Source organism: Hydra vulgaris, chromosome 05 (genome assembly GCF_038396675.1).
Source record: "Hydra vulgaris chromosome 05, alternate assembly HydraT2T_AEP".
NCBI lineage: Eukaryota > Metazoa > Cnidaria > Hydrozoa > Anthoathecata > Hydridae > Hydra > Hydra vulgaris.
Genome location: NC_088924.1, coordinates 21,877,640 through 21,893,623, shown reverse-complemented (window position 1 = coordinate 21,893,623; position 15,984 = coordinate 21,877,640). Strand labels below are relative to the sequence as shown.

The 15,984-nt window shown below is 27.2% G+C and overlaps 2 protein-coding genes across 2 annotated transcripts; both read right to left on the bottom strand.

Moving 5' to 3' along the window:
- Positions 1 to 3,896: 3,896 nt before the first annotated feature.
- LOC136080248 (uncharacterized) lies at positions 3,897 to 8,381 on the bottom strand. Its single transcript, XM_065796863.1, has 4 exons — positions 8,377 to 8,381; positions 7,408 to 7,534; positions 6,060 to 6,108; positions 3,897 to 4,531 (listed from the first exon to the last, which is right to left on the bottom strand). The coding sequence occupies exons 1-4, from the start codon at positions 8,379 to 8,381 to the stop codon at positions 3,897 to 3,899; spliced, it is 816 nt and encodes a 271-aa protein (XP_065652935.1).
- Positions 8,382 to 10,490: 2,109 nt separating this feature from the next.
- LOC136080247 (uncharacterized) lies at positions 10,491 to 11,270 on the bottom strand. Its single transcript, XM_065796862.1, has one exon. The coding sequence runs from the start codon at positions 11,268 to 11,270 to the stop codon at positions 10,491 to 10,493; it is 780 nt and encodes a 259-aa protein (XP_065652934.1).
- Between the last annotated feature and the right edge of the window lie 4,714 nt (positions 11,271 to 15,984).

Below are 15,984 nucleotides of genomic sequence, written 5' to 3'. Positions count from 1 at the left end.
TCTCAAAATTCGAATTCTGAAGAAACTTTCATTACTTAGACATTCTCATCAACAGTGTTAATGTTGGGAAGCCCTTTCATAAAACTCAGTATATTAGTTATGGATGCACAAAATACCATCTATTGACGATAAGTTTATATATTTTCAAAGAGTCAAAACTGGAACTGAAGCTTCAAATTGGATTACCGGATAACATTGAAACCAGGAAACAATTCAAAAGATTGAAATTCAGCCTACATTTTTTCCTAACTCACACAGACTTCCTTTTCCTTTTTTTTATTTTTTTTTTGCAACGATGTAAATACTATTTATCGTTATTACTAACTAATCATACGAACTAATAGTTATAATAATTATATAAATAAAAAGTTTAAAAAATATATTAGCTATTATGAATAAAAAAAGTTTCCGAAATCGAGATATAATCAAAATGCAAAAGGATTTTCTATAGTTAAATTACTATCATCACCAAAAAGTAAATGCTTGAGTATTCTTTTTGATTGGATAGATATGAATATGATATTTTATTCACAGAAGCAATTCATATACGTTTATTGTTAACTCTGTCTTTGTTTTGTTTAATAAATTTCTTGGTATTGCTACATTTTATTCAAAAGAGTTTAAGGTTTCATCAGAAAATCTGAACTGTAAATCTAGAAGTATGATATCAAGTAACGTTAAATAAACATTGACTCTATAGTAAGTTAAAAGATCATTGGTATTGGGGTTTGCGCGATTAGTTAGTTTTCCTGTAATTCGTGAAATCTTGATTTTTAAACCTAAGTCTTCCAGTAACTCTGATGCAGTCATAAATATAGCATTAAAGTTTTCTTTATTCTGACGTCTTTTACTTAATATCTTTATGGTATGTTTAAGAATAGTTTTAGCATATTCATCACCTATATAAATTATACTACAAATTAAAATTAAATTAATAAAAAAAAATTTACTATTAAAACCAAACCTATATATTATTTTTCGTAAGTTTTTAAACACAGTTTTTTTAGTTTAAAAAAAGTAAATAGTTAGCTGCAGAATAATTTTTTGTATTTTGTTTTTTCTTTTACAAATTTTTCAATAATACTTTGATGTTTGATATTTCTTATGGGGGTTAGTTACCCCTCAATCCCCCTCCCCCACCACCTTACCCTTTGTGTCCGCCACTGAGTGATATATCATAGTTTTAAATGATAAATCAAGTTTTATCGATATATGATATATCATATGGTACCACCTTAAATAGTTAAGTAAAATCTTATTTATAAACATATATAGTCAAAAGTGCTTAAACAATATAAAGTCACATAATTTTTTAATATAAACTATATTCTTAAGTTTAATACATCGCGACGTTTGAATTATCTTATTCTATCTCCACAATTTAAACTTTTGAGATGAAACGATTAAAAGGAAAGACTTTAGGAGACGGCATATAATTTTTTTTTTATAATTAATGTTTTTTTCGCAACTTTCTTACTTATAACTTAGGTTTTAATTCAATAGGAAAACATTATTCTGATTATATTCATTATTCAAATTAAAAAGTTTTAAAAGCGACATATTCAAAATTTCTATACTATATCAATGTTTAATGTTTACAGCCGTTCCCAATAAAAAAATGCTTTTGAGGTATGAATACACATATATGTTTATAAGCATACCTCCAAAGTTTTAAGGTACTAAGTTTAGAAAAATTTTCGAAATGCTTTTTATAAAACCGTTTTTAAATTTGGGACTATTTATAGTCATTTTCAACAACTAGGAATAAATCTAAACTACAAAGTTTTAGCAAACCGGGTGTTTGTTAAGTCGGTTTATTAAGTTTATTAAGCTGCGGAAAACCTTATCTTGGTAAAACAGCTTTAAATTTTATCAAGAATACTGTAAAGTGTAAAATAAGTTAAGACAGTAACTGTTGTTCCTCTGAAATATTTAGTCATAAAAAATTCCACCAAGGAGCAATAAAATGGGATACAACATAATTAGTATTTGTCTTTCAACAAACTAAAACGCTAGAGAGGTCTCAGAAATATTGAACATATTTTAAAAAACTTAAGAAATTTTAGAAACCATTGATGCGTTTCTAAGCAATCTTAAAAACGTTACTATTGCAGTGTTTTTTCTATTTAATGCTTTTTGTAAAAATGTCCATTAGTGTTAAAATATAACAAATATAAATAAATATAAGTTTTGAATATTCTTTCTAAAAAGAAGACAAACTAATATATTTTAACTCGTTAATACAAAACATTAAAACGTATTTTGAGTTTCTTATAAAAACTCATAATTTCTTAATGAATTAAAAAAAATATTAACAAAATTAATAATAATAAAAACAATAATAGCAATAATAACAATAATAACAATAATAATAATAATAAACACTGGAGAACCCAAAGTTTTTTTGAATGGAATCTGAAATAACTTATTGATTAATTTATAGGTGCTAAATTAAAAAACGATCTTAATTTTTCTTTCTCACGTCAAGTTTTTAAATTATAGGGTTTTCATTTTCTTAAAAAATGTGATAAAATGTAAATTATGAAGTACTTAGCCGATATAAGCTTATTTTATCGAAATATTACCATACAAAAGAAAATTAACAATTGGGCTAGACTGCAATGTTTATTTAACACAAATAATGTTTTAACAAATAATATGGCTACTGAATACTTCAATTTTAAAAGTAGTTAAGGTAAAAATGTACGTTTATAGCTCTTTGCGGAATGTTCAGATTGAGGACTATGGCGTTTTATGCTTCAAAAAAAGTTGGCTATCATATGTACATCACATCTACCTTGATAACGTTCTTCCATAACCTTCAAGTCTTAATGAAATTGTTCTCATCACTCACAGCACTATGATTTTCACGAAATCGGCGAGATGGCAATGACGAAAATGTAGTTTAATGCTCTTATTGCAACCAAGTGCTTTATAATTTTCCAAAAGTTGCTAAACAATTTTTTTGTAATTATGTGTGTATGTATTTCCAAAAAAGTTCTTAACGATGACTTTAAATGATATTAAAGCATTCTTCTCAATATCCGACACAGTTCTTGTAAAATATTTATCTTTGATAAACTGCCGAATTCGTGCACAATCAAATTTTTTTAATTGGCAGTCTAGGAAATGCAATAACAATGTACTTAAAATAGTCTTCATTAGTTACCAGTGCTATCATAAACTGCCTTATGAGACCTAACTTTATGTTCAAAGGTGGAAATTTTATTTTCTTTCTGTCAACAAGTGGTTCATGTAAAATGTTTGGATCTCCAGATTTAAGATCAGACCTTGGAGGCCCGTTTGTTTTAACCCAATGCTTACCTCGAGCTCTTCTATGTAATATACATAGAATGCAAGGATACTTTGTGTAAAAACGTTGCTAACCAACAAGGAAACACACCATTTTAGGGTCAACACAGGTTGTCCAATGATGCTTCTTATACTGTAATAACTCAATAACTCTCTTTCAATCATAATATTCTTCACGAAGGCAGACAGAATGCCCAGTATACACTGCACTAAATAAATCGCTATTATGTAGCAGGACGCACTTGAAGCTCTTCTTTGCATAATCATTGAACATTCACTATTCAAATAAGTTGTAGTCTGAACAGGCCCGTTCTAACAGTTTTCTATGTGTAGGCGAGATGCAAATTTGCCGCCGCAAAAATTAAAAATGCAATAATTTCCAATTTGAAGGAAAATAGAAAAACACTGAAAATCAAACTTTAATATATTTTTATTTTATTACGAAAAATTACACAAAAACAAAGTAAATAAAAAAACTGAATTTATACAAAAATAAAAAACAAAACAAATTCCATTCATGAAAAAATAAAAAACAAATCGTAATGAAAAGTGAATTTTCCTAGCTTTTAATTCTGCGAAATCTTCTATGTCCAAACCAAATCTTCTATGTCCAAATGATCAGCAATTTCTTTCTCGATGGAAATCGTAGCTAGACCAACTAAACGATCTTGACACATTTGTGATCTGAAATAGGATTTTATTATTTTCAGCTTTGAAAAGCTTCTTTCAGCACTAGCAACTGTGACTGGTAACGTTAGTTGTATGCGAAGAGCTATCGAAAGGTTTGGGAATACTTCGACAACATTAGATGTGTAAATACATTTTAATACACTTTTTGGATCGCTATTGGAAGTATCAAGTCGTCTCCCAATAGCTTTAATTTCATACCAAAGTTCGACCCCGTTGATATCAGATTGGCCATCAGACATAAGCGCTAACTGCAAGTCCTTACAGTGTTTCAATAACTCATCATCCGTAAAGTGTTTGCTGCCGATATTGTAAAGAAACCCAAATAACTCGTTATATTCCGATAATTGCGTAAATCTTTCATTTATTGCTTGAATTGCGATGTCCAATATTCGATTGAAAAAAGATACTCTGAAGTTTTGTTCTGGTGATACTATCGGTTCATCACGACCTTCGTATAGGAATTGTCTACTCTTTCTGCGTACGCGTACGGGATCATCCACATCAAATCCTTCAAAAATTTCTAGTTCAACTGCCAATTTACAATAGATATCTCAAAGATAACTTCAATAAAATTTTTAAGAAAGTTTCTTAGGAATATTCTAGAACTTTAATTTGCTTAGTCAGCGTATTTTATGAACCAATAGAATTCGTTTGTTTGTATATTTGGCGGTTTGCTAACATCCATCCCTGAAAAAGAAAAAAGAAACTTTTTTTTACTGTTTCTTCTTCGCCAAATCCCAAATGTAAAACATGTATACAAACAAACGCTTTTATTACTATATTATTTATTTGAAAAAATTAGTATGTATTAAAGTTCCCGTAAAATACAACGCCGCCTAAGCAAAAAATTTGTGGACAAATAGGAAATGTTATAATCTACAAAATCCATAACTTTAAATTATAAAAATGGAGTGAGTACGTAGAAGAACTTGGAAATTTTTAAAAAAAATAAAATAATTTCTTGTTACATAAAAAAAATTAAAAATTTTTTTTTTTTTGGGAAAACACAAAATAAATTAAGAAAATGGCGCTCTAGAAAAGTGCCGCCGTCGGCTGTCGCCGACGTCGCCTACGCTTAAAACCGGGCCTGAGTCTGAAAATCCCAATTCCTTAAGTAAACCAGAAATGTTATGGAAAAACACAAAACCACTTCAATTTGAAACTACTGCAGAAATTTATTTTTTCTTGTATGAAAGTAAAATACTTTTACTCCTTTTTCAGCTTTGTTTTTCTCATTTAGTCTTGACGCTAGAATTTCTGAAGCTTTTTTTGATAGGCCCAAATCCTGTGCCAAATCATTCAATTATGGCTTTTCACAATTCGAATTCCTTGAGCTGAATTGTGATGTTCAAAATCTGCAGTATTCCAGTCAATGTCTTCTCGAACATCATTAATTTCTTCCAGAGAAGATAGTTGTTTGAATACTGGCACTGGAATTTCATTTGAATGACACGTTGGTCTTAAAGCTGGTCAATTAGGATAAAATATTTCTCTTTTTTTTTTATTAGTTAAAACTTTTTACAAAACAAAAGTAACAGTCTGTTAAATGATCTTTTACCTCACACCAAACTTTGGGAATCCCGATGGCTACTTTTCTTGTGTTTCCTTAGTCCACATAAGTAAACATTCAATACACTACTTGCAGACTGTGTGAGGGGAACTTGGCTTGTCTTGATCACCAAGTTTCATTTAACACTATTTTCATTTACATTTAAATGTAAAACTTACATGTTTTAAAAACAATAAAAAACATTTTAACAAAAGTAAAAGCTCACACAAAAAATAGCTTGGAACCCAGACAAACTATTTTTGTAGCTTGTCGGGTAGACGAATCCAATCGGAATCAGAGGGTAACTTTTTTACGGTGAAATTTTTTTAACTAAAGCGCAAGGGGTGGAGAAAAAAGTTGACTTCTTAGAAAAAAAACGATTTCAGTTTTGGAATCAACACGTCAATTTTAGTCAAAATAGACCCCCAAATCAAATTCAACAAAAACTTCTCTTCAAATTGTTTCTCAGAGGAGATTATTGAAATATTTATAATTCAAAATATCACACCTTTACATATAGTTTTACATAGAGTTATGCTTGTATTTGGCTTTACCATCTAAAAAACAATTGTATTTTATCAAAAAAAATACATCATATAGAATATCAAAGTTTATATTTTCTTTAACTGAATAGAAAATGGTAGTAAAACTAAAAAATGAATATTAGATAAATTTTGTTTAAAAGAAGTTACCGAAAATTCCTAATTTGAAAAAAGCTATACAGCTAATAATATTTTAGACTACAAAGAAATTAAAATTTGCAATGACACTTTGCAATGACATCGCAAATGGAGGAAGCATTTTTTTTAACGGTGAAAAGGTGAAAAATAGATAAAAGAGCTAAAGGAAAACAAATAAAAAATTGTTTAGAATAGACGATTTAAAAAATAAAATAAAATAAATAAAGTGAAAACAATTAAAATATTAAAGATTAAAAATTGAAGAAAAACATTAAATGAACAGAAGAACTGAACGCAAAGTTAAAAGAATAAAACTCTTCGTGATAAATTCGAAAATAAAAAACTTTAAGTTATTAAAAGTTATAAAAAGTTATTAAAATAACATTTTATTAATTTTATTAATTTATGTTGTATGAATTGTTTATACTGTCGTGTATTTTTGTGTATTGTTTATAATGTCGTGTGTTTTTTGTATTTTTTATATTGTCGTGTATTTCTATGTTTTGTTTATACTGTTGTGTAATTTTGTGCACCGTTTAAATTGAAGTTTACACTTGTGTATTGTTTATGTTGATGTGCATTTATTTTGTGGTCTTGTTGCTAATTATTTTTATTATTGTTGTTTTTTATGTTTGTTGCTATTATTCAGTTTATTACTTATTTTTTGTCTCATCATAATATTTAAAAATATCCTTTTTTTTTTTTTATTTTCTTCATTATTTTTATCATCCTTCTGATCGCCAAACGTTGTGTTATATCATTCATTCGTTAGTTTAGAATATATTTTTGCTGTTTAATAAAATAAGTTATATAAGATTATCACGTAATAAAATATATAAACAAATAAGACAATTTAAAAAACAGACCGGGACTCAAAGAAGATATGGGTGATACAATACCACCACAATCTTAAAATAAATCACAAAAATAAAATGTCGTCAAAATGTTCAAATAAACTGCAGATAAAAGTAAGATGTAAAAACTTCAAATTTAAATACTCAAGGATTTAAAATATATACACCATTGCATAAATAACTACAAAAGATATGTACAATTAATTTTTCAAAGAATAAAAAAGTAAAACTATTTTGATAAAACTTAACGGAGTTCTTGTAATTCCTCCGAATTAAAAATGTGTTTTTTTGCTAGCAACTTAAATGAGTTTAATGATTTTACCATATTATCTTTTTTAGCTTCTTTTTTTTTTAAATAGTTCCATATTTTTGGTCCGCGAAATGCTATTGAACACTCTGTAAACTTGTTTAGTTTCTTAGGCAATTTAAAGAAATTTGATTGGTTTGTTCTAAGGAAATACTTTTCATTTATATTTTTTTTAAACTTACAATTAAAATTTACTGGAGTTTTTAATTAATTAAAATTAGGTGTTGATAAATATTTATTTCATAAATATTCATCATTTTCATGTCAAGCATTAAGGGTTTCGTGTGCTCCCTTCTTTTTTTTCCGTATATAATTCTACACGCATGTTTTTGAACACTAAGTATTTTTTTAAGTTTAGTAGTTTGCGTGCTGCCCCATGTAATATTGGCATAACTGATAAAACAATGAATTAAAGAGAAGTAAATTAATTTAAGACATATAATATTAACATAAGGGCGAACTCGGTACATCATGCCGATGGCTTTACTAACTTTTGATTGTAAATATTTAATATGGGGAAGCCAAGATAAATGCTTGTCCACAAGAATCCCTAAGAACTTTAAAGAGTCTTCCTGTTTTATTTCTTTATTATTTAAAAATAGATCTGGTAGTTTGAGGGGAAGGTTTACTTCTTGCGACTTTTTATAAAATAATGTACACTTTGTTTTTTTTAACGTTTAATGAGAGTTTGTTTGCTTGAAACCAATCATTTATCTTATTTAATTCAAAGTTCATGTCAGCATAAAGTTGCCTGATACTATAGTTGGAAAGAAAGAGATTTGTATCATCAGCAAACATAATTGGGTTTAATTTCACTGATGCATTACTTAAGTCGTTTATATAAACTAAGAATAAGAGAGGGTCTAGTATTGATCCTTGGGGTACTCCACAGGGGACTTTAAGAATTCCGTATTCTTTTTTATGAACATATTGTGTTCTATCAGTAAGGTAACTTTTAATCCAATTGAAGTCCTTATTAGTTACCCCATAATACTATAATTTTTCTAACAAGATGGAATGATCAACAGTGTCAAAAGCTTTAGTTAGATCAATAAATATACCTAAGGTAAATTTATTTTCATTAAAGCCATTATTTATTTGATCGACTAATTCAATAATCGCATGTTCAGTTGAAAGATTTTTCTGAAATCCGAATTGTTTTGGATAAAAAAAATTGTTTTTTGTTAAGTGGTCAAAGATTTTATTATAAATTACTCGTTCAAATATCTTTGAAAATACAGAAAGCAATGATATAGGCCTGTAGTTAGAAACATTTGCATGATCATTATTTTTATAAACTGGAATTACTTTTCCGAGTTTAAGTACATTAGGAAATATTCCTTGGCCCAGTGAAAGCTTGACTATATAGAACAATGGTCTACTGATGCTTTTTTTATTTGAAATTAGTATATTACTGGGAATACCGTCAAATCCTGATGAATTTTTATTTTTTATCGAAGAAAAAGCCGTTTCAAATTCTTTTAATGTCAAGTCGAAATCATACAACGTTTTATCATTTGATGGTGTTAGATAGGTTTTATAAGAATTAAGGGGTGTTGTAATTTTGTTAGCTAGATCAAGCCCAACATTTGTGAAATATGTATTAAACACTTTGGATATTTCTTTAGGACAGAATATATCATTATTATTTATATTGATTCGTTTGGGTAGCGAAGAAGTTTTATTTTTATTTTTTCCTAGTATGCCATTAATTACAGCCCATGTTTTTTTAGTATCCAGCTTACAATTAGTAAATTGTTTACTGTAATAATTTTTTTTAGTTTTTTTTAAAAGATCGATATAAAAATAATTGTATGCTTTATAATTTTTTTCATTAGTTGTGCTTTTATTTTTAAGAAATTTATTATACAGTTTTTGTTTGGTTCTAGAGCATTTAATAAGTGTTTTATCCATCCATGGATTAGCAAATGTTTTTGTTTTTATTTTTAATACTTCATTTGGACAAGCTTCATTAAAAATCTCTTGGAATTTGTCTAAAAACAAATTACATGCTTCATTTGCATTTTGACTTTTATAAACATCACTCCAATTCTCTAAATATAATTTGTTCGTAAGATTGTTTTTACTATGAGTTGAAAGGTTGCGTTTATTTATATATAAAATTTTGGGTTGATCATTTGGAATAACTTTTATATTTTTTATGGTAATGTATATTGGGAAATGGTCGCTAAGATCCGTCTTAAATATTCCTGCCTCAAATGATGTTTCTAAGAGATTGTTAATAAAAATATTATCTATTGCAGTTGCAGAAGTTCTATTAACCCGAGTCGGTTTATTAATTACTGACAAAACATTGTACTTATATAACATGTCAAAAAAAGATTTTGTTTTTGGAAATTTCTGGTATGTTAGTGCATTCAAGTTTATATCCCCAAGGATAAATAATTTTTTTTTCTCGTTGTTTGTTTTTAAAATACTTTTTTCGATAAAGTCTTGAAATGATCTAATTTTACCACTAGGTGGTCGGTACACGCATCCAATTATACTATTTTTGTTTTTTGCATTAATTACTTCAATAAAAAGACTTTCATAATTGTTATTTGCTACACTTAATTGCTTTTTTATTTTAAATTGATACTTTTTAAGTACGTAAACACCCAGTCCTCCATCTTTTTTATTGCTTCCTCGTGGTTGGCTAATTAGTTTGTAATTTGCCAAACTATAATTCGAATTCAACTCTAGAGGACTTTCTGAATCATGCCAAGTCTCTGACAGAGATATGACGTCGAACGAGTAATTTATAATAAATAAAAATTCTTTAAATTTTTTAAAATTTTGCCGCATGCTTCTTATGTTTAAGTGTAACATAGAAAATGAGTTTAAATCTTTTTTGATTTTAAATTCATAAGGATCAAAATATGGTGTTTTAATTAAACTCATTTGAGTTTCTAAAAAAATATTTAAGTTGTCATCAGAAAGATTGTTCAAAAGATTATCTTCAAAAGGATCATAATTTAATTTTTCAAAATCTAATTGGTCAAACACATTATTCGCCATTTTTGATAAAAAAAAGAAAAAAGTAAAAAATTTAAATAAGCAAAAAAATGGTAAATAAATACTCATAAGAAAATAGTATATTAAGGACATAAAATACTTTCCTTTTCTTTCCAATCACGTACGATTAATTTATCGTACGATATGTATGCAAATTTCCCCGACTCTCTTTCCACTTTCATTTTTTCACGCAAATCTTTTCGAATAAGGTTTGTTTCCGCGCAGAAGTCCTCGTTAATATATAAATTTTTTCCTTTTAAACTTGAAGATTTTTTGAGGATTGCGATTTTATCCTTGAAGTCCAATAATTTGAGAACTATAGTCCTCGGGTTTTTAGTGACCGTGTTACCAGTGCGATGCGCTCGCTCAATTTTTATATTTACCAAGCCAAGTTGCTCTTCAAACAAATTTAGAACCTTTGCCTCACTCACTTCCCAGGTTTTGTTTTCAGCTTCCTCTATTCCGTCAATCCTTAGATTATTTCTTCTTGCTCGGTCCTCTATTTCTCTTAAATTATTTTTTACATATACAAATTCACTCTTACCTTTTATTTTGTCGTTTGTTTCTTTTTTTTTATCCACGACTGTAATGGCGGTCTTTATTTTTTTTTCAAAAGTTTCTTCATGGAAGTTTAAGCTTATTTTCAACTCTTCAACATCTTTTGATAATAATTTCAAAATACTTGTATTGTCATTATATAGCTTTTCAACTTTATCTAAACTTTCGTTTGTTATTTTTAAATTTGCGTTAATTATATTTACGAAATTTACTTCTTGTCTTTTAAGCATCGCTTCCGTTTTTTTCTCAAATTCGTCCAACATATTCTTGATCATCTTTTTTATTTCCACGAGAGTAACTGTCATATTGATTAATTGTTTAATGTATATATATATATTTTATATGTTATCTACCACGTTTATTTACTTTAGCTCTTTTTTGTGTTATTTGTCTTGCTTTTTTAAATATTTTTTTTCTTCTTTATATTTTGTTTTATTTCATTTTGGTCGCAATATAATTTTTTTATTTTTTTAATTTGTTCATTTTATTAAGGTGTCACTCCAATGACTAGTTTTTAACTATAATGAGTGACACCAAACCTAATTTTGTGAAATTATACGTCACTTCGTAATTATTTCAATTTTATGGTTAAATAAATGGATAAAAAAAAAATGTTATAAAATATGTATAAATGTTTGAAATGTGTCAGAAATACACATTTCATTCTATATATACAATGTTTTCCTTTACGCAAATCCAAGGCCGACGGTTTTTGAAGTAGGAGGGCACAATTGTCAGTCTCTAAAGAAATATCCTATGTATCTAGAAACTTTAAAAAAATAATAATAAAAAAAGGTCCTTTAGAAAAAAAGTCTATGGCACGCACCCCTGGCGTTTTGGCCCTGAAATCAGAATTAAAGTTTTTTTTATATATAAAACTGGCTTATAAGCAAATTTTATTGAAAATATTTCCAGAAATTTCTACAAAATGTCGAAATTTTTTCAAAACTCTTATTTAGACTTTAAATATTTAGTGACAGACTTATTTAATTTTTAGTGGGGTGGAGAGAGAGAACGTTGATACAAAAAATACGCCATACTCCGATTCCCCCCACCTCTATGTTTTCATCATTATTATTATTGTGAAAGAATTTTATTTTTACCAACAAAATTATTTTTGTTAGGATATTGATAAAAACAGTATGTGTTCAAAAATCATTTACAAAGTTAACATATGGATCTAAATTGATTTCTGATCATGATGCATTTTTCACGAAAGTCGGGATCGTTTGTTGAATTTTTTCAATTTGATAAAATAAAATAAAAGTAACTTTATCAACGTTATTTAAATGTATCGTATATATGCGCATATAGGTTATTTAAATGTATGCATACTATGCATACATTTAATTAACCTATCTGTGCATACTTACGCCGTAAATTTATGCAATGTACTCTGTATATATGGAACTGGTCAATATATGTAAAGGCTTTGAGATTAGACAAGAACTTAAACAAGACAATTGAACAACAAAAAAAGTTATAAGAGAGGGTTTCAAAAAAAACTTCGAAGCGTAGATAAATGCGCAGTTTTGAAATATTAAAAAAAATATTTTCTTAAGATTTAAAAAAATGCTCTATTGCTTTATATTTTTACATAACTAACCAGTTATTAGCTTTATAGTAGTTTCAAAAATGTTAAAACGCAACGTTTCAAAATGCATTTTAATGTCTTCGAAACTACTAATAAAAATTTAAAAGCCAGTTTGTTTTTATTTTTGCTTTGTTTTATATTTGTGTTATACTTGATAACAAGGGTATTTATATTTCCTTAAAATTTTCTTTTGGTTTTTTATATTTATTTACGGAAGTTTTATTCTCACTCTATCATTCTGAGCTTATATTATTTATTTTTTTATTTTTTATTTTTTGTTCTTTTTATTACATTATAAATAAACATTTTGTTACAATATTTAAAATACAAATATATAATAATAAAAACAATATATATATATATATATATATATATATATATATATATATATATATATATATATATATATATATATATATATATATATATATATATATATATATATATATATATATATATAATAATCGTTATTAAATAATAAAAGAACGCGGGAACTCGTAGAAGACCATACGGTCTTGTCGTCGAGTACCGCTAAGAAATGATCGTGTTAAAATTTATAAGATATTTACAAGATAAAAAATAAGTTAACGAAGTAAGAAACTTAAAATATTCCGTTACAAATACAAGATACATTATTTTATATTACAGTTGTTAATGATGCATATATAATTTTTATAAATCAATAGTTAAATAGGGGGTAAAAAGGAAGATCACTAAAAAAAAATATATATATTAAAAGTATATTGTTACATCGTCGATTGTAAAAAAGAGTTCTTTAAGCTTTTGTTTAAAAGAAAAGTAGTTACTTTGATGAATAAAATCCTTAGAAAATTTTTTAAAACTATTTTATTCCATAAGAATGGTCCGCGATAATCAATACAAAATTTAAAAAGATTTGTTTGAAAAATGGGCTGCTTAATAAAATTATCATTCCGCAAAATGTATTTATTTTTATCTTTCGATGAATACAAATTATGGAAAGAAATAGGGGATGAATTGGTTTTACATTTAAACATAAAACAAAGAATATTAAAAATGTTAAGCTCATATGTATTAAAAACTCTCATTTCAAATAATAGAGGGTTGGCATGAGTATAACGGTCTTTAAAATATATGAGACGTGCTACATGCTTCTGCTGACAATAAAGAGGTTTAAGTTTAATTTTCTTTGCATAGTTTATGTGACAATAAATAAATGAGTGATATAATTGTACTAAAGTACTTTTATTTAAAACATTTCTTGCATTTAATTTTATTTAAAACATTTAAACTTGTGTTTTCTCGCAGTGCCGTAGCAAGCATGAACGACGCTCGGTGCGAGACTGAAATTTGGCGCCAAATATTTTTTGATTTAAAAAATTATTAACTGAAAAATTTAAAAGCCTCGTTTTCATAAATCATTGAAGCTCTTATTTTATTATTATTTTAATAAAAATATTCAAGTTTTTAATTTTATAATAATATAAAAAGATATTATAATTGCTGTATTGGAGAACAATTTTTCTTTTAGGGATCATCCATAAATTATGCAACGCTAATTTTATTTAAAAAAATAGAAGTAGGAGATCATTTCCTCTTTTGCACAGCGATTTTAATTGAACTTAAAGGGATATTTTTATTTTTGATTTAATTAAAGACTTTGATAGGGAAAACTTTTTATCTTTTTTGTTTCGTCTATTAGTTAAATTTAGCGTTATGTAATTTATGGACATATAAGGAATTACCTCCAAGTGTGAAAAAAGCTCTCTCAAAGAAAGATACAAAAACAGTTTAGAAAGTTAATTCATCAAGGCCTAAAGAAAACATTATTGTTTGCTATTGCTTTGGAGCCAAGGGTTCTATTTTAAAAGGTTATTTTGAAAGAAAAGTTCACACAGATTCCCCCCCCCCTCCCTAAAAAAAAAAAAAAAACAGTAATAATAATAATAAAAAAAGGTCAAGCTAATTTTTATTTTTATTAAACACCAATAATAACAATTGTTCAATATTTTTCAAATATCATTTTAAGTTTACTCTTGGCCATCAGTGATGCCAAATCATAACATCTTCATAATTAAGTGAGCTTGTCAGTGTTGATTCAATTGTTGATGACAAACAAACTTGATAATCTGTCTCTGCTTATTGAAGACCTTTAGTAGTTTTTTATTATATTCAACTTAATAAAACTCTTTTCACAAGGTGCAACTGTCACTCGTAGTGTCAAAAATATCCTCAGACAGATAAGCAGGTATACAGCTTTCAAGGAATATTTATGAGTTAGCTGTAAAAGATCAAGTAGATTGGCACTTTCTAAATTATCCATTAAAGGTTCTGCTTGAATTATGATTTTTGTATTCATTTTTTTGACATGTCACTAAAAAGAAAAATTTCCGTTCAAAAATTATGAAATATTTATATTTTTTATATCAATATTTCAAAACTACTAGTTTAAAAAAGTTTTACGCAGAAAAAAACCTACATGTTTAACACCAAAAATACCAAAAAAACAACGCTTTACAATCAAGTTTTTTTCTAATACAATGAGAATAATAATGAAATTTAAAGTTTTTAAAGTTTGAATTTCGTTGTGGGAGAGGGTATTAGAAAGTGTCATCAATTATCCTATGGGAAAGGGAGTGGTTTGGCACAGTGTGGCGTGACACATTTTTTTTAAATTTAAAATCTTATCAAAGCAAAATTAGTGAACTTTTAGCAAAAAATTGCAAACTCAAAGATATATTTTGTTTGAAAACAATGTCACGTCACATATAAGAGTAGGTGGGGGTTGATAAAAATATTACCTGGGGGAAAGGGTGTCTTAAATAAGGCCTAAAAATGTGTCACGTATTATTTAAACAGCCCCTTATGTGTATATAAATATTTTTACAAAAAATAAACTGTTAAAACGAATAATCTTTTGTATTTTCGTTTCTTTTAATCAAAAATTTTGTAACGTGAAACATTTCTAAAAATGGAAATGATTTTATGTCTTCCCCCTATCCATTTGTGTCCACCACTGGTTGCTGCTATACTATTTATACTCATTTGATGCATGCATGCACTTCTGCTGAAATATAATACATTGTATTATATTATCTGCTAACCTACCAGTGAGCTTGCAATGAGCTAGTTATAGCATCAAATTTAGTGTAATTAGAACTCCTTTAGTATAGCTGGTTAATTTGAAAATGAGTGACGTCACGTTAACTCAATTAAGCCAATAACGTTATCTTTCTTTTTCAAGAAATCCATCCAACCTCCCTCGATAAATATTCAATTATCAAAATGGGAAAGACAGAGTGGAGTGAAAGGTTGAGCGTGACATTTCGGAACGGTGGGGCATAACGGCACAGTTATACATAAAGCTTTTTTTTTTTAATTTTTTTTGATAAAGAATTTAAACTTTTTTTTTTTCATTATGAAAATGAAAAATAAAAAACTGTAAT